Here is a 15,391-nt window from a genome sequence, read left to right on the forward strand (position 1 = left end):
CAACTTATTATTTCACAAGTTTTATTTGTCAGTAATTGCTGACACCAGTGAGACAGAGATTCTAGTTGCAAATACCCATGAGAGTGGAAGACAGTGATTTCATTCTAATTTGATTTGATCTAAATCTCTGAAAACAAACCAAAGCTCTGGGGAAAACAGGTAGAAAAGGGGAAAGGAAACCAATTTGTGAAGCAACTCTCGCCATCTACCTTTGCTCTGCTGTCATTCATCTAACCCATAATTCTTCAACCACTCCCTCTCCTTCCCATCCTGCTCTTCCTCAGCAAAGGTCTATTTTTGGGACTGATCACAGATATGTTAGTTACATTGTAATGGTAATAGGACCACCAACAGAAAAATAATACACTAAATCACATTAAATTTGTTTTTCGTAAGTTTATTTAAAACAGCAGCAAAGTTTAAAATGATTGTTTAGTGCAATTTTTTTTTTTAAAAACAGCTAAATTGGAACCAACCACTTTTTAAAAAAATAAAAAAAAACTTAAAATGTTGGTTTGGTTTGTTTCTTCTTCTGAGAAGGCATCAATTCTGTACAAATATTTACAATATATGTTTCCACTTTACATATTAACAAATTATACAAACTGGTAGTGACATTTTACAAGTACATCATTCCATATTTTGGAAAAGGAACTCAACTTATTTCTGTACAACAATTAATGTTATTCTGAACATGATAAAATAGAATTAAAATAAATTGTTTGCTTTTATGCAGTGCTGGAATATATATACCTATGAAAGAAAACATGCATAATTTAAAGTCTTAAATAGGTGTTGAGATATTGATTAGGTAAAGGGAAGGTGTTTTAACTATCATATTCTCAGATTTACACTGCCATCAAAAATGGTGCCTTGCCACAGAATAAAACTGTTATTCGTCCCCTCCCTAGTAGTGGTATATTCCGACTTTATATAGTGCCTAAGCTATAATGGACACACAGTGGGGGATAGGAGAAGAAAGAAGGTAAAACTGCAAGAAGGGCTTTTATCAGGCTACTCTTGTGCACTTTGTAATGATAGGGCAATGTCAAAAGTGTAGGTTAACCATATACCCTCCTGGCTGGAAATGGCACTGTAAGGAATGGTGGTCTTACAGCCCTACAAATGATAGAAAAATTAGCATTTTTAAAATAGATTATTCCCTCTCTGGTTAAAAGCTCTCCAGCAACTGTTTGAGCTGACACAGAACAATGGTTAGGAGTCACAAGGGCTATTATTAGTCAAAGACATAACTCGAGCACAGCCCCTGGTGCAAGACATTTTCTCGCCCAATAGGTGGGTATGAGATTCCACCCTATCTTAACAACTGTCTGCATAAAATTAAGATGTCCTTACAAGAGATAAGCCGAGGAGTGACCTCATGTGTTGGAATAGGAGTGGTCTGTTTTGGGTACCTGTCCCCTTATAATTGGACAATTGAATGAAAAAGATATAACTGAACAAGTGATTGACACCAGATGTCCACCAGCTGAAATAAATTATATAAATGGACACCCGGGAAGGGAAAATTACTTTGAGCAGGGTAAGAGCAACAGAGATCAAACCACCTTGCCTCATCTGTCGGTGTGTCTGATCCGGGGCTGGTAAAATTTCTCACCTGTCATGGGTCATATGTCTACTATGTCTATTCTGATTAGAGTAGGAAATCTAGAGATGATAAAGCAACTATACTACAAAACAAATAAATCTGAAGAACATAATAGCACTTGAAACGTGGGCCTTCAGATTTGTTATCGACAACTATTAAAATACATTACTAAATTAAGACTATCTTGGGTATTTATTTCTTAAATGTGACTTAAATTTGCTTTAACTAAAGCAGCAGTATTGTGCAACAGATGTTCAGAAAATTAGCTGCCTTTTTTGTCTGCCTGTGGCCTAACTTGCACCAAATCCTGTTCACTGATCACCCCTGTGCTCACTGACCTACACTGGCTCCCGATTAAGTCACATCTCAATTTAAAAATTCTTATCCTTGTTTTCAAATCCCTCCATGTCCTAGCTCCTCTCTAACTCTGTAATCTGCTACAGCTCCACAACCTTCCAAGATATCTGCGCCCCTTTAATTCTGGCCTCTTGAGCATCCCTGATTTTAATCACTCCATCATTGGTGCTGTGCCTTCAACTCTGGAATTCCCTCCCTAAGCCTCTTCACTTCTCGGTCCTCCTTTAAAATACTCCTTAAAACCTACCTCTTTGACCAAGCTTAATTTCATCTGCCCTAATATCTCCTTATGTGGCTCGGTGTCAAATTTTACTTTACAATGGGTTGAATTTTATTGAGCCTGCAAGAACGGGCTGGGAGGCATGGGGGCCAGAAATGGCGAGGCAGGCGGTGGGGGTGTGGTGTACCCATTGCCTTCCTGCCACCATGGCATTTTGCCAACGGCAGGGAAGGTGAAGGACAGCCTTCCTGCCCAGTGGCCAATTTTGCCACTTAAGTGGGCAATTAAGGACCTCATCTCACTGCCATTAGTGAATCTTGGCAGCCTCGGAGGGCTTAGCTGGCAGCTCTTGGGGGTGGGGGTCAGTCCCTTAAAGGGACGGAGGCCCTGATGGCAGCTCATTAGCTGCTAGATTGGCGGAAAATCCAACTGGGGCTTCCCCAAACAGCTAAGGCGGGGTTGGCCCCGACTTTCCTGCAGATCATCGAGGCTTCTGCCAACCCAACAAAATCCAGCCCAAAGTCTGTGAAATGCCTTGGGACGCTTTATTATGTTAAAAGCGCCATATAAATACAAGTTGTTGTTTCCTTATATTCTAGCCAAAGTATGCACGTTAATTTGATCCTTTCAATACACAGATAAACAGCAGCAACAAACTGCCAACACTACAATAAAGTAACCATGTCGAGTAGAAAATTCACTTAGTGCAAAGCTTACTCCATATTCTGGAAATCTGAAATAAAAACAGAAAGTGCTGGAAATACTCAGCAGGTCAGGCAGCATCTGTGGACAGAGGAGCAGAGTTAATGTTTCAGGTCTGTATTAGGTCTGATGAATGGTCACAGACCTGAAAGGCTAACTCTGCTTCTCGCCCCACAGATGCTGCCTGACCTGCTGAGTATTTCCAGCACTTTCTGTTTTTATTTACTCCATATTCAATTTGTTTCCCACATTTGTAATGTATAGCTCCCTGTAAAGAATACACTCAACAAAATTCATTATTTTATTCATGTTAATGTTAGGAACAACAAAATCTGTAAAATGATTGGCATACTGCTCCACTCCCAATTAGAGATGGTATGGGTTGGACTATGCTGCTCTCCCCAAGCAGCATTCTGACAATGAGAGTGAGGATTTTAAAATAACAATGCCCTGATAAACCTTGACCTCTTGGTATAAAGGCTGCTGATAAGGGAGAAAAAACAAGGGCGGTGCAGTGGTTAGCACCGCAGCCTCACAGCTCCAGTGACCCGGGTTCAATTCCGGGTACTGCCTGTGTGGAGTTTGCAAGTTCTCCCTGTGTCTGCGTGGGTTTCCTCCGGGTGCTCCGGTTTCCTCCCACATGCCAAAGACTTGCAGGTTGATAGGTAAATTGGCCATTATAAATTGCCCCTAGTATAGGTCAGTGGTAGGGGAATATAGGGACAGGTGAGGATGTGGTAGGAATATGGGATTAGTGTAGGATTAGTATAAATGGGTGGTTGATGGTCGGCACAGACTCGGTGGGCTGAAGGGCCTGTTTCAGTGCTGTATCTCTAAAAAAAAAAAATGGTTTTATATAAAATGTAATGCACAGGAAGTGACCATTCAGCCCAAGAGATCCAGGTCAGCATTTATGCTGCACATGAGCCTCCTCCCACCCTACTTCATCTAACCCTATCAGCATATCCTTCTATTCCTTTCTACCTCGTGCATTTATCTAGCCTTCCTCTAAATACATCAATAATATTCTCAGCTACTCCATGTGGTAGCAAGTTCCACATTCTAAACACTTTCGAGGTAAATAAGTTTCTCCTGAATTCCTTATTTGGATATACATGGTGAAATCTTCATTGATATTCCTGGCGTTTCATACCGTTGAAAGCAATCAAGAATAAGATGTTTGATGAGGCCATTGGTATCACTGCACAACTTGCACGCCAATGTTGAAGCTTGTGGGTTCTCAATTTAGTCTGAAGAAATATGAAGAGTATGAAAAGTCCTATGACTGATTTGTGCTTTCTTGTAAAATACTGTAATAAAAGTTTTTAAAAAAACACTAATTAGCTGTATTGCATTTGAAGCAAAAATACCTTGACTCACTGGAAAGAAAAAAAGAGTAAAGTAAGCAAAGGAGGACTGTGTTGGTTTGCATGCTGTTTTTGTGCTTCTGAGATCAGGCTTCAAAACCTGCCCAGACATCTGGTCTCTCTGGCAGCTATAAAGGTTCCAAGTTGAATGGGGTTGAACACCCTTAACCCAGTCCCATCTGAATGCATGCCCATTGCACAAAGCTGCATAAATGTTAGCACGAACTAGCACTCGACTGTCAATCCAGATCAGAAAGGGAATAAAGATGGTTGCTGTGGATAAGGGTTACTGCACCTTATTGGGATAGAATGTAGGACCATTACTCTACATGTATACTTGACCTGAGAGTTTTGGATGTTGGCAAATGTCTCACGCCTAGTACCCCCTTGATAAGCATAAAGTTTACCAAAAATAAAAATTAAAGAACGATTGTTTCAAAGGATGTTTCCATGCATCAGCATATATAGAACATAATCCCAGGAGTAGCCTTTTTGATAGTCCATTGCTGTGTCAGAATGTAAGAAATTGTATACAAGTGGAATGTATTTAAAGCAGCATAAAGATCAGACTATTGAAATATATATTTTACTAATAAAGATAGATTTTTTATTTTTATTATTTCTGAACCCCATCGCTGGGAGGTGTAGTGTTTGCATAACACAGTAGCTCCAGATGTATGATAATAGTGAGCTTTAAGCTCAACTAGTTGCAGGTTTTAACCTTGGTCTCAAGTTGGAACTAGCCTAGTTATTAAATGAAACATTATGCATGAACAGAGAGCTCCATCCACAAAGTCTAGTTCAGCTTTACACGGTCATCCAATTAGTGTATCAGCATTGACAGTGGCCAAGAACACTTTCACAAGCCAGATAATCCAGCCCACTGCCTGAAGTTGGAACCACTGCGTTGGCAAGATCCCTTAGCAGTTTTTGAGATAAAGGTGGCAAGAGCTTAAAAACAACCACCAAGGATACATTTCTAAATGATACGTTTCAAATACGTATCATGCCTGAAGAAGAAGAAAGCTATTGAGAAAAGATTTTAAGTGCAAGGAAAATACTGAAATACTAAAAACTAACAATTATGTAGTATGGAAGGAGAGGGAAAAGAGAACTGCTGAATTGAAACTTTACCTGAGCAAGAATGGTCTACTGTAAATTGATTCTGACGTCTATCTGTTGAATGTGTTCAGACATCCAGTGTGTAATTGTAGGGCTCCACAGCCTATATATGAGAATACAAAGTTTTAAAACACAAAATGCAAATTCCCTTATTGCCTAGTGGGTGAAGACAATGTTCAATGTAGTATTAAACTTCTTTTATTCTTTCATGGGATGTACACGTCGCTGACAAGGACAGCATTTGTTGCTCATCCCTAACTGCCCTTGACAACTGAGTGGCTTGCTAGGCTATTTAAGAGGGCAGTTAAAGGGTCAACCACATTGCTGAGAGTCTGGAGTCACATGTAGGGCAGACCAGGTAAAGATGGCAGATTTCATTCCCTAAAAGGACATTAGTGAACCAGATGGGTTTTTACAACAATTGATGATAGTTTTATGGCACCATTACTAAGACTAGCTTTTAATTCCAATCTTTATGAATTAATTGAACTTATTAATTGAATTTAAAATTCCACCAGCTGCCGTGGTGGGATTTGAACCAGTGTCCCCAGGGTACTGGCCTGGGCCTCTGGATTATTAGTTCAATGACATTATCACTACGCCACCATCTCCCCAAACTGTACAGACAAGGAAAGTTCATCTCAGCTATGGTCGTGACAGGACTGCTACAATTGGCCTCAGCATCCATTGACAATCCCACACCTGAATGCGAGGGAATGTGTGCGTTGACATCAAACAAGGCAATTGTGAGGGTGAGCTCTCCACAGTCAAATAGTTCATTGATCTCTGCAGTTGGAGCACAACAATTGGCCTTTGCGTCCCTGGGCTAGGGAGGGGAAAAAAAGATTGGCTCGGATTTCTTCTCGATCAATATCCAGCGACCCTTGATGGCAATTGAGTGAGTGTATTACATGTGTGTTCTTGTGTGTGAGAGTGTGTATAAGAGAATGTGTAGAAGTGTGTAAGCGGGTGGGTGGGTGGGTATGCAAACGCACATGGGGTTGTGTGTGTGAGAGAGAAGCATGTCAGGAGATGAGGGTTGAAAATTGGGACAATTCATTCTTTTGCCTGTACTCAAAGCCTGAAGCTGTGGGAATGGAAAGTGGCACTAGGGACATTTAGGTCGTTAAAAAGGGGAAAAAAAATCAAATAATTACTCAGATCTATGCAGATTTGGTTAAATAAAAAAGGAACATTCCTACCAGTTCAAAATACTGGAAAGTAATGCTGTACACCTATTTAATGTACAATTTGAAATAAAAGGGAAGATTTTAAAACAGGAAATCCTTGCTAGCATTGTGCAAGTTAGTCATCTGTGGAACTTGGTAAAACTCACCATATCGTTTCAATATGTGGACAATTCTTTAAACTCTGTGTCAATCGCTGGGCTCCAACATCTGTGATTTTATTGAATTTAACACTGGAGATAAAAAAAAAGGTCCCTGTAAATACTAGAGCCAGAACTAGAACAAAGTCGGCAGCACTGTAGCACTTCCAGGCCAATTCAAAGAAATAAAACAATACATGCATTGGCTTTTTTAAAATGTCTCATGAAGAACTTCACTGATTTAAAAAAAAATATATAATGAAATTGGATGGAAATTCATTTAAGCTCATTTTCTGGTCCAAAATAGGTGGTGTGCTGCAAATGTGCTCCAGAAGCCTGAGGTGCACACAAAATTGGGCCCCTGGCTCCATTTTAACAATACAGTCTGTCACACCTCCAGGTACTACTCACCCAAGGTTGGGGATTGAATTTTGTTCATTTGCCTCACCAGCAATAGCCCTCAGGTAAGTTCTGTGGGGCACGGAGGAAAACGCAGGTGCATTGAGAACGGGTCAGCAGTGACCCGCAATAATGTTGTGGTGCAGCAAGGAACATGCTTCCCCAACCTGGCTCCACAGGAGGGGAAATAACAAAAACTTTCCCTACCATTTCTTTGACAATCTCCAAGCAGTCCCTTTATGGGCCACTGCTTAAGCCACTGTAGAACTGGTAAAACTAGTCGGAGCTTTGCCTAGTTATTCACACATTTTGTAGAAGGGTTCTGAAATAGACCCAGGACCCTTCGTTTCATATTTATATTGATCCAATGCTTCTTTAAGGCAGCCACTAGGGGTGACTGAAACAGCTAGGACCAAAATGGCAGCAACCATGTCCCTGGAATAGCTTGGGTGCAGGACCCTATGCCCAGAAATCTGTATATATTGCACCGTTTTACACATATCAATTTCTACAGTAATCTCAGCAACAGAGGAGAAAAATAAGCAGATAAGAGAAATTAAAGTAATTAGCCTGTAGCCCAGATTTTATATAATTATCATCTTGCTATTAATGTTACTTACTCGAGGACTTTCAGCGATTTCATTACCGGGAGTATTTCTGCTAGTTTCTCTGCCCCTTTATCACCAATAATATTGTCATAAAGACTGTAAAATAAGATATAAATTGGATCAGACAAGGTGCATGTTGATTGTTGTATTTAATTACATTGCAGACAGGGGACCAAAATTAATAGAGTGTTATATTTAAAATCAACTTTAGCTGACTTCAAAGCTTGATGCAATCCTAACAGTATTTGCATTAAACAAAACTCACTGAACAAAAAGATGCAAACATGTGACTCCAGACCCACAGTAATGTGGTTGACTCTTAAAATGCCTTCTAAAATGGCCTAGCAAGCCACTCAGTTCAAGGGCAATTCGGGATGGGCAATAAATGCTGGCCTAGCCATCTACGCCCACATCCCACAAATGAATTTAAAAAATGCACAAAATTGCAGTTCTGCAAGTGGCCTTAAGATTCATTTAATACCAGAATGAGAGTAGACTTTATGTTGTGCATAAATGCTTAATGGCAGATGCCTATAAAAAGCTTGTAATGAGCATCTACAGGCATACTTTTAAAAATTAAGTGATGTTTGATCACACAGTGGCACCAAGTGCTGGAGTACATGGGCATGGCACTGTGGAGTGGCATTACAAGTATCTGATTTCAGGTCAAACGAAGGGAGATGTCAGAAAAACTCATTCACAGGTCACCTCTTAGCAAATACTACAGAGCAGTATTAGAGGGGCACAGGAGCAGCTCACCTGTCCGTCTTCCTGACTATAAGATCAAAGGAAATAGAAGCAGGAGTAGGCCATTCGGCCCCTCGAGCCTGCTCCGCCATTTAATAAAGTCAGGGCTGATCTGATTGTGGCCAAAACTCCACATTCCTGCCTGCCCCCCGTAACCCTGGACTCTCTTGTAGATCAAAAATCTGTCTAATTCATCCTTGAATATATTCAATGAACAGCCTCCACTCCTCACTGGGGAAGAATATTTCAAAGATTAATGACCCTCAGAGAAGAAATTCCTCCTCATCTCAGTCTTAAAGGGGAGACTTGATTTTGGCAGATGGTTTGGGGGAGCCCTGAAATTGTTGGAGATGAGAGAAAACATTCAGGAATGATGTAGTATTTTATGAATGTCTTAAATTGACTTAAGAAATTAGAGAAGCTATTTGGCACAACTAAAAATGACTTACATTTTAACAATATCCTCTACCATCTGTATTAAAGAAACCTCCTTACAGCATCTGGGACATATCAGCAGCAACTTTCAAGGTTAATTTTAAAAGTTGAGCAGTTAAAATTCCTGAAAAGAAGATGGATTTTGCAGCAGGAAAATTCTAAAAGTAAACATTACAGTTATTCAGTTAAAAATGCCTTAATTAGGTCACATTTATAGAGTTGGAGCTTTTATAAGCAAGTCATTTTCTGAAATCAGCTCCCAAACTTACCTCAGTGTCTTTAAGAACTTGAGGTTGGGAAGAGATCTAGCCAGCTCCTGTGCCCCTCGGTCTGCTATCTGGTTGCGTGATAATCTATAAAATTACAAAATAGCAAGTTACTTAATTAGTTTGGGCATTTTATTACCATCTATATGTGAGGATTATTAAGAGACCTGAAAAAAGGTGACATGATGTGCTTTGGTCTTACAGCTTTCTGTATCACAGGTTGTAACTTTGGATTTCCCTGGGAACCAATCCAGAGCTATTACAACCCAGAAAAACATGCTACTAGATGGATATTGAGCGCGCCCAGCTAAGTATATTATTATACTATGGGAGAAGCAAGGAACAGGAAATCTGCGGTGTGAACTTGTACAGTCGTATAAACTAAACCAACAAAGTGTGATGAAGGAGATTTCAGGGTCTGTATGATGAGTGAGGGGGAGGAGCCTATCACATAACATTAGTTCAGCACTCTTGTTATTAATGAGACAAATAATCTGACTGTCTCAGCTTCACCTACAGGCAATTTAGGGATGGGCAATAAATGCTGGCCTTGCCAGGGATACACACATCCCAGGAATGAATAAAAAAAATCTCTGGAATATTGTGACCACTCACTGTATGTATGTATTATATGTGTGTGTGTATGTATATCTATGATTCTGGAACTGTTCCTGCAGATTGGAAGGTCACAAATGTCATCCCACTATTTAAGAAGGGAGGGAGAGAGAAAACGGAAATTACAGACCTGTTAGCTTTACATCAGTCATTGGGAAAATCTATTCTAAAGGATGTGATAATTAGACACTTAGATAATAATGATCTGATTGGGCATAGTCAACATGGATTCATGAATGGGAAATCATGTTTGACAAACCTGTTGGGAGTTTTTTGAGGATGTTACGAACAGAATTGATAAAGGGGAGTCGGTGGACGTGGTATACTTGGATTTTCAGAAGGCTTTTGATAAAGTCCCTCACAGGTGGTTGATTAGCAAAATTAAAGCACATGGGATAGGAGGGAATATACTGGCATTGATTAAGGATTGGTTAACAGACAGAGAGCAGAAAGTAGGAAAAAACGGGTCATTCTCGCATTGGCAGGCTCTGACTAGTGGGGTACCGCAGGGATCAGTGCTTGGGGCCCAGCTGTTCACAATATATATCAATGATTTGGACGTGAGGACCAAATGTAGTATTTACAAGTTTGCGGATGACACAAAACTAGGTGGGAATGTGTGTTGTGAGGAAAATGCAAAAGTGGCTTCAGGGGGATTTGGACAGACTTAGTGAGTGGTCAAGAATGTGGCAGATGGAATATAATGTGGAAAAATGTGAGGTTATCCACTTTGGTAAGAGGAATAGATGTGCAGAGTATTTCTTAAATGGGAAGAGATTAGAAAGTGTAGATGTACAAAGAGACCTGGGTATCTGTGTCAATAAGTCACTGAAAGCTAACATGCAGGTCTTCTTTCTTCTTTGGCCTCCTTATCTTGAGAGACAATGGGTAAGCACCTGGAGGTGGTCAGTAGTATGTGGAGCAGCACCTGGAGTGGCTATAAAGGCCAATTCTAGAGTGACAGGCTCTTCCACAGGTGCTGCAGAAAAATTTGATCGTCGGGTCTGTTACACAGTTGGCTCTCCCCTTGCGCTTCTGTCTTTTTTCCTGCCAACTGCTAGGTCTCTTTAACTCGCCACACTTTAGCCCCGCCTTTATGGCTGCCCGCCAGCTCTGGCGAACGCTGGCAACTGACTCCCACGACTTGTGATCAATGTCACAGGACTTCATGTCAAGTTTGCAGATGTCTTTAAAGCGGAGACATGGACGGCCGGTGGGTCTGATACCAGTGGCGAGCTCGCTGTACAATGTGTCTTTGGGGATCCTGCCATCTTCCATGCGGCTCACATGGCCAAGCCATCTCAAGCGCCGTTGACTCAGTAGGTTGTATATGCTGGGGATGTTGGCCACCTAGAGGACTTCTGTGCTGGAGATACGGTCCTGCCACCTGATGCCAAGGATTCTCCGGAGGCAGCGACGATGGAATAAATTGAGACGTTGTTCTTGACTGACATCTGTTGTCCAGGCCTCGCTGCCAGAGAGCAAGGTACTGAGGACACAGGCTTGATACACACGGACTTGTGTTCCGTGTCAGTGCGCCATTTTCCCACACTCTCTTGGCCAGTCTGGACATAGCAGTGGAAGCCTTTCCCATGCGCTTGTTGATTTCTGCATCTAGAGACAAGTTACTGGTGATAGTTGAGCCTAGGTAGGTGAACTCTTGAACCACTTCCAGAGCGTGGTCGCCAATATTGATGGATGGAGCATTTCTGACGTCCTGCCCCATGATGTTCGTTTTCTTGAGGCTGATGGTTAGGCCAAATTCATTGCAGGCAGCCGCAAACCTGTCGATGAGACTCTGCAGGCACTCTTCAGTGTGAGATCTTAAAGCAGCATCGTCAAAGAGGAGTTCCCTGATGAGGACTTTCCGTACTTTGGACTTCGCTCTTAGACGGGCAAGGTTGAACAACCTGCCCCCTGATCTTGTGTGGAGGAAAATTCCTTCTTCTGAAGACTTGAACGCATACGAGAGCAGCTGGGAGAAGAAAATCCCAAAAAGTGTGGGTGCGAGAACACAGCCCTGTTTCACGCCACTCAGGATAGGAAAGGGGTCTGATGAGGTGTCACCATGTTGAATTGTGCCTTTCATATTGTCATGGAATGAGATGATGATACTTAGTAGCTTTGGTGGACAGCCAATCTTTTCTAGTAGTCTGAAGAGACCACGTCTGCTGACGAGGTCAAAGACTTGGGTGAGATCAATGAAAGCAATGTAGAGGGGCATCTGTTGTTCGCAGCATTTCTCCTGTATCTGACGAAGGGAGAACAGCATGTCAACGGTCGATCTCTCTGCACGAAAGCCACACTGTGCCTCAGGGTAGACCTGCTCGGCCAGCTTCTGGAGCCTGTTTAGAGCGACTCGAGCAAAGACTTTCCCCACTATGCTGAGCAGGGAGATTCCACGGTAGTTGTTGCAGTCACCTTTGTTTTTATAGAAGGTGATGATATTGGCATCGCGCATGTCCTGTGGTACTGCTCCCTCGTCCCAGCACAGGCATAGCAGTTCATGTAGTGCTGACAGTATAGCAGGCTTGGCACTCTTGATTATTTCAGGGGTAATGCTGTCCTTCCCAGGAGCTTTTCCGCTGGCTAGAGAATCAATGGCATCACTGAGTTCTGATTTTGTTGGCTGTCTGTCCAGCTCATCCATGACTGGTAGAGGCTGGGCTGCATTGAGGGCAGTCTCAGTGACAACATTCTCCCTGGAGTACAGTTCTAGGTAGTGCTCAACCCAGCGGTCTATTTGTTTGCGTTTGTCAGTGATTATGTCCCCCGATTTAGATTTGAGGGGGGCGATCTTCTTGATGGTTGGTCCAAAAGCTCTCTTAATGCCATCATACATCCCTCTGATGTTTCCGGTATCGGAGGCCAGCTGAATATGACTGCATAGGTGTTGCCAGTAGTCATTTGCGCAGCGCTTGACTGTTCTTTGTGCAGTGCTTCTGGCTGCTTTAAGTGCTACGGATGTTAACTCGCTGGGGGCTTTCTTGTAGTTCAACAGTGCAATGCGCTTAGCGGCTATGACAGGTTCCAGCTCTTCAATATGAGATTGAAACCAGTCTGCATTTCCCTTTGCACGTTTGCCGTAGGTGGTCAAAGCTGACTCATAGATGGCGTCTCTGATGTGGGCCCACTTGGTCTCAGCATCCCCTGTGGGAGGGGAGTGTTTTGAAGGGTTGTTCCAAGTGAATTTAGAAATTTTTGTAACAGCTGTGGATGAGAAATTCTGCTCGGGTTGATGCGCGGGGGTGGCCCTTCTGCTTGGAATGATGCAACTTCTTTGGTCTGAGTCTAACCTTGCTGCACACCAGGGAGCGGTCGGTGTCGCAGTCCGCACTGTGGAAGCTGCGTGAGATTTGAACACTGTTTAAGGAGGCTCGCCTTGTGACGATGAGGCCTAGCTGGTGCCAACGATGCGATCTTGGGTGCCTCCATGAAACCTGGTGACAGGGTTTAGTGTGAAAGAACGAGTTGGTGATGCAGAGGTTATGATAGGTACACAACTCAAGCAGTCTCTGCCCGTTCTCATTCATCCTTCCAACGCCATAACGCCCAAGGCAGGAGGGCCATGAGTCATGGTCGGCTCCAGCCCTGGCATTAAAGTCCCCCAACAGGAACAGGTGTTCGGTGTTGGGGATGCTGCTAATGATATTATGGAGTTCCTCGCAGAACTGGTCTTTAGCTTCAGGTGGGGAGCAGAGTGTTGGAGCATAGATGCCGAGTAGGGGTACTAGACCAGAGGCGGTGAGCAGTCGGAGGGACAGTATGCGTTCCGAGCCATTTGAGGGAGGCTCTATCATGCTGAGCAAGGAGTTTCTGATGGCGAAGCCCACTCCATGCTGTCTTGGTTCTTCAGGATCCCTGCCCTGCCAGAAGAAGGTGTAGTCTTGCTCTGCTAGAGATCCACTCGCGGGGAGGCGTGTCTCCTGAAGTGCTGCAATGTCTACATTGAGTCTACTGAGCTCGTTGTTAATGATGGCGGTCTTCCGAGAATCGTTGATTTGTGTAAGGTCTTCCGACAGGCCAGGACACATAATTCTGACATTCCATCTGGCAAAGCGAAGGGCTGGTACCTTCTTTCCTTTTTTCATGTTGTTTGGTGCTAACATGCTAACAAGAAAGCCAACATGCAGGTGCAGCAAGCAATTAAGAAGGCTAATGGTATGTTGGCCTTTATCGCAAGAGGATTTGAGTACAGGAGTAGTGAAGTTTTGCTTCAATTGTATAGAACCTTGGTTAGACTGCACTTGGAGTACTGTGTGCAGTTTTGGTCCCCTTACCTTAGGGAGGATATTACTGTCATCGAGGGAGCGCAACAAAGGTTCACCAGACTTGTTCCCAGGATGGCGAGACTGTCCTATGTGGAGAGATTGCGGAAACTGGGCCTGTATTCTCTAGAGTTTAGATGAATGAGAGTTGATCTCATTGAAACTTACAAAATATTTAAAGGGATAGACAGGGTAGATGTAGCTAAGATGTTTCCTCTGGTTGAGGAATCTAGAACCAGGGGACACAATTTCAAAATAAGGGGGAAGCCACTTAGGACAGAGATGAGGAGAAATTTCTTTGCTCAGGGGGTTGTGAATCTTTGGCAATCTCTACCCCAGAGGGCTGTGGAAGCTCAGTCATTGAGTATGTTCAAAGTTGAGATGGACATATTTCTAAATACAAATGACATAAAGGGATATGGGGATAGTGTGGGGAAAAAGGCATTGAAGTGGATGATCAACAATCATCATATTGAATGGCGGGGCAGGCTTGATGGGCTGACTGACCTACTCCTGCTTCTATGTTCCTATATGTGATTTTATATATAAGATATATGATATATATTCTGAAATGACATAGGATTATGAATGTGTTACTCACGTAAGCTTTTCCAGTGATGTTAAATTAGACAACACCTCTGCCAATCTCTCAGCTCCTTCATCTCCTATTTTATTTTCACTCATTTTAACTTTCTGTGAGCTTGGCCCTTCGAGACTGTAAGAAAGCAGAAGAAGAGTTCAGTTACAAAAGTGTACCTTTTTAGTAATCAAATGGAAAGTTTGACCACATTTAAAAATATGTTTCAGTGGAATGGTTTATTCTCAAACTAAACTATGCACCGTTGTAGTGTGGTGAAGTCTAGCCTGTGAATTTGCATTGTTGCACCAACTGGGATTTGCTTTTACTGCCTGCAATGTATTCCATGTACAATCTTACTATGGCTTACACTCTATTACTTTATATGGAGCTTTGTCTTCGAAAATAACAGTATTTATGGGGTAAGTGTGTTAAACTTGTATAGAACACTGATTTGGCCTCAACTGGAGTATTGTGTCCAGTTCTGGGCGCCACACTTTAGGAAAGATGTGAAAGCATTGGAGAGAGTGCAGAAAAGGTTCACGAGAATAATTCCAGGGATTTAAGGTAATTGACAAAAAAAGCAATGGTGACATGAGGAAAAACTTTTTCACGCAGTGAGTGGTTAGGATCTGGAATGCACTGCCTGAGATTGTGGTGGAGGTAGGTTCAATCGAGGCTTTCAAGATGGAATTGGATCATTATCTGAAAAGGAAGAATGTGCAGAGCTATGGGGAGAAGGTGGGGGAGTGACACTAGGTCAATTGCTCTT

General features: G+C 42.4%; 1 protein-coding gene across 7 annotated transcripts in view; it reads right to left on the reverse strand.

The window, feature by feature from the left end:
* Positions 1-412: 412 nt before the first annotated feature.
* Positions 413-15,391, reverse strand: part of ciita (class II, major histocompatibility complex, transactivator) — a 111,870-nt gene continuing 96,891 nt past the window's right edge. For 6 of the 7 annotated variants that reach the window (XM_068056382.1, XM_068056386.1, XM_068056387.1 and 3 more), the window contains 6 exons: positions 14,644-14,757; positions 9,163-9,246; positions 7,724-7,807; positions 6,714-6,797; positions 5,390-5,480; positions 413-4,198 (listed from right to left, as the gene is read on the reverse strand). In XM_068056382.1, the coding sequence (XP_067912483.1) occupies positions 5,405-5,480; positions 6,714-6,797; positions 7,724-7,807; positions 9,163-9,246; positions 14,644-14,757 (442 nt within the window). In that variant the 3' untranslated portion in view covers positions 413-4,198; positions 5,390-5,404. The remainder of the gene's footprint in view (positions 4,199-5,389; positions 5,481-6,713; positions 6,798-7,723; positions 7,808-9,162; positions 9,247-14,643; positions 14,758-15,391) is intronic. The other variant, XM_068056383.1, reaches the window with a different exon arrangement.

Source organism: Heterodontus francisci, chromosome 24, assembly GCF_036365525.1.
Source record: "Heterodontus francisci isolate sHetFra1 chromosome 24, sHetFra1.hap1, whole genome shotgun sequence".
NCBI classification, from domain to species: domain Eukaryota; kingdom Metazoa; phylum Chordata; class Chondrichthyes; order Heterodontiformes; family Heterodontidae; genus Heterodontus; species Heterodontus francisci.